Source organism: Montipora capricornis, chromosome 10 (genome assembly GCF_036669925.1).
Source record: "Montipora capricornis isolate CH-2021 chromosome 10, ASM3666992v2, whole genome shotgun sequence".
In the NCBI taxonomy this organism is placed as follows: domain Eukaryota; kingdom Metazoa; phylum Cnidaria; class Anthozoa; order Scleractinia; family Acroporidae; genus Montipora; species Montipora capricornis.
Window position 1 is genome coordinate 15,276,126 of NC_090892.1, and position 2,500 is coordinate 15,278,625.

General features: G+C 42.1%; 1 protein-coding gene across 1 annotated transcript in view; it reads right to left on the bottom strand.

Moving 5' to 3' along the window:
* The window catches only part of LOC138019688 (uncharacterized), a 3,476-nt gene extending 1,065 nt beyond the window's left edge, over positions 1 to 2,411 (bottom strand). Inside the window, exon 1 of the mRNA XM_068866553.1 lies at positions 1 to 2,411. This exon is cut by the window's left edge and continues 1,065 nt beyond it. Coding sequence (XP_068722654.1) covers positions 1 to 2,185 — 2,185 coding nt within the window. The 5' untranslated portion in view covers positions 2,186 to 2,411.
* Between the last annotated feature and the right edge of the window lie 89 nt (positions 2,412 to 2,500).

Genomic DNA, 2,500 nt, shown 5'->3' on the forward strand with positions numbered 1-2,500 from the left:
GAAAACGCGCAATATTGTTTTGAAAAAATGCTTCTGCTAGCTTATCGTTGTCAAATTCCAATGAATTTTGAGAATGTACCTTTGTGGCCTTTTGCACATACTCTTCGTACTTGGTTAGATCTCCCGCATTTCTGCTTTCATGTCCAAGGAGACACAAAAGCATCACTATTTTGCTTGCTGATTGCTTGCTGGATGTCAACAATTTGCAAGAAACTTCAAGAAACTCCACGTAAACAGTTGGAAGAAGAATCTTTCCCAAATACAAATACCTGTATATTGAAGATATCGGAGAAGCCTTCTTCAGCAAGGTTTCCATGATTGCCACATCATCTGGATCATTGTTTCTTAATCCACAAATACAGGCCTTAATAAAATACTCAAAGTTATGTCTATCTTTGTTAAAGCGTGTAATGGACTCTTTACAGGTGTCTTTGCTCCAGTACAAATTAGCATTACCATCAAGGCAAGAAATGAAGTAAGAACAAGCCGCTCTTCTTCCTTGATTAACGATTTGGATGTCTTCGTCCATTTTCTTCAGAAATGCTTGGATGAGTGGATGGATTTGATATCTGTTTGAGGTTGCAATTGGCTGCTCGACGAGCGAGCGGTTTTTCAAGGAACGAAGAAGTGATATTGCTTGAGTCGAACATTTCGTGCCGTTGGTAATGACGTGGTTGGCAGCTTTGGGACTGAATGAGCCAGGAAAGGCAGATAGAAGAATCAGGGCGTCCTGTTCAATTTTGCTCAAAACGTCAAAGGAAGTCTTGATTGCTTTTTCGACAGAATTGTCATCACTTTCGTCCTCTCGAAGCACTTCTAATGGCTTCTCCTCGAGAAGTTTTATCAGTTCCTCCTCTGTATAGTCTGAAAGTAAGGAACCAACGATGCAGAGCGCCAGAGGCACACAACCACAGAGTTCAACCAGTTTTTTCGTTTTGCAGAGGTCTTTCTCACGAGATTGGTGAGGGAGCCGAGAAACAATAATTTTCATGGACTCGTCAAGAGATAAAGGTTCCAATCTCACTTCAGTCATCTTCAAGCTAGAATCCTTGAATACCCGTCGCGATGTAACTACAAAAGTTACCTTCTGTCTCGATAAGATTCTCATGTCACGTAAAATGCTTGTAAATTGAGTTCGCTCGTCTGACTGGAGAACATCATCTGCATTATCCAAAACGAACGTGACATTCTCCATTTGTTGCTTGCCCCAGTTTAGCAGCCAATGTTGAGGATTCTCTGATGGCTGACAGTGATTTGTGCTACAAGCAAGAATCATTGAGGTTGCTACATCGAACGCCGTTGTTTTCGATTTAAGAGGACAGAACAAAACTGTATTTCTGTACGACTGATTGGCCAATTCGTGGGCCACCTTGTTGGCCACGGTTGTCTTTCCAAACCCTGGCCCTCCAGTAATCACAACAACAGCTGCTTGTCCAGGTTGGACAGCTCCAGTGATTGCCCGTATCTCCTGCGAACGACCGAAGATTGTAACTTCATCTGGAAGACAGCTTCCAAGTCCATCTGAAGTTTTTCCTGAAGACGACTGATTTATTCTCGCCATTTCGTCTTTCACTTGCTTTACGTCTTGTTTTAATCCCTGTATTTGTGTTTCAAAATCAAGAGTCCATTTTTGCACTTCCGCTTTGACACGGTCCTCGGTAAGGTGATCAATGGGTTCATTCTTGAGACGATTAATTTCATTGTGGTCGAACCCCAAGGCTGTCAGTGAACTGGAGATTTTATTCCATTTGTCATTAAACTCTGCATTGCGGATGCCAGTAGAAATGCTGTGACACAGTTCATTTCTGAAGTATTTTATTCGGACAATATGTGCTTCTGGACTGAGATCAGCGTCGCCTGGCAAATCGTTCCAACCTGTTGCTGGTCTCGCCAAATAACAAATTTCCCGAAGCAGCAAATGCAAAAGAGTGATATCAAAGGTTTGGGAATCTGGTGGATCACCTGAAGGAGGATACAGTGCTTCCCACTGGCTATCAAAAATTGCACGTCTCGACCTCAGATACTGTAGCGTTGTAGAGTTGTTTCTCAGCGCGGTTTCTAGTCTTGGAGCTGGATGAATGGAGTCAAACAACGTGCGTAAAGCGTGCGTTCCTCCGTCAGTCAGTAACCGTGCTAGTCTTGTGCCATTTGTTTTTTCTTCAGATGCTTCGAGGATTGTTGACATCGTTAATCCAGAACTGAGACCTTCGTTTTCGATATCAACTTTACTTTTGATTTTACGAATCCTTGATTTGGAAGATCCACTAAGATCCGCTTTCTAAGATAACTTTCTCATGTCTAAAAACGCTCACTCCTGGACCAAAACGTCTTAAGTTTTCAAAACAAACGGCTATCTGTTACTTGATGCGACAGATCACGCTAAAAAGGACACTTACGTCGGAAAGGTAAGATAAAAACATTCCTCACATGATGCGTGGTAATATTGTATACTGAATCAAATATGTTGTTGCCATGGCTGACTGTATTTTGCGAAAGATTT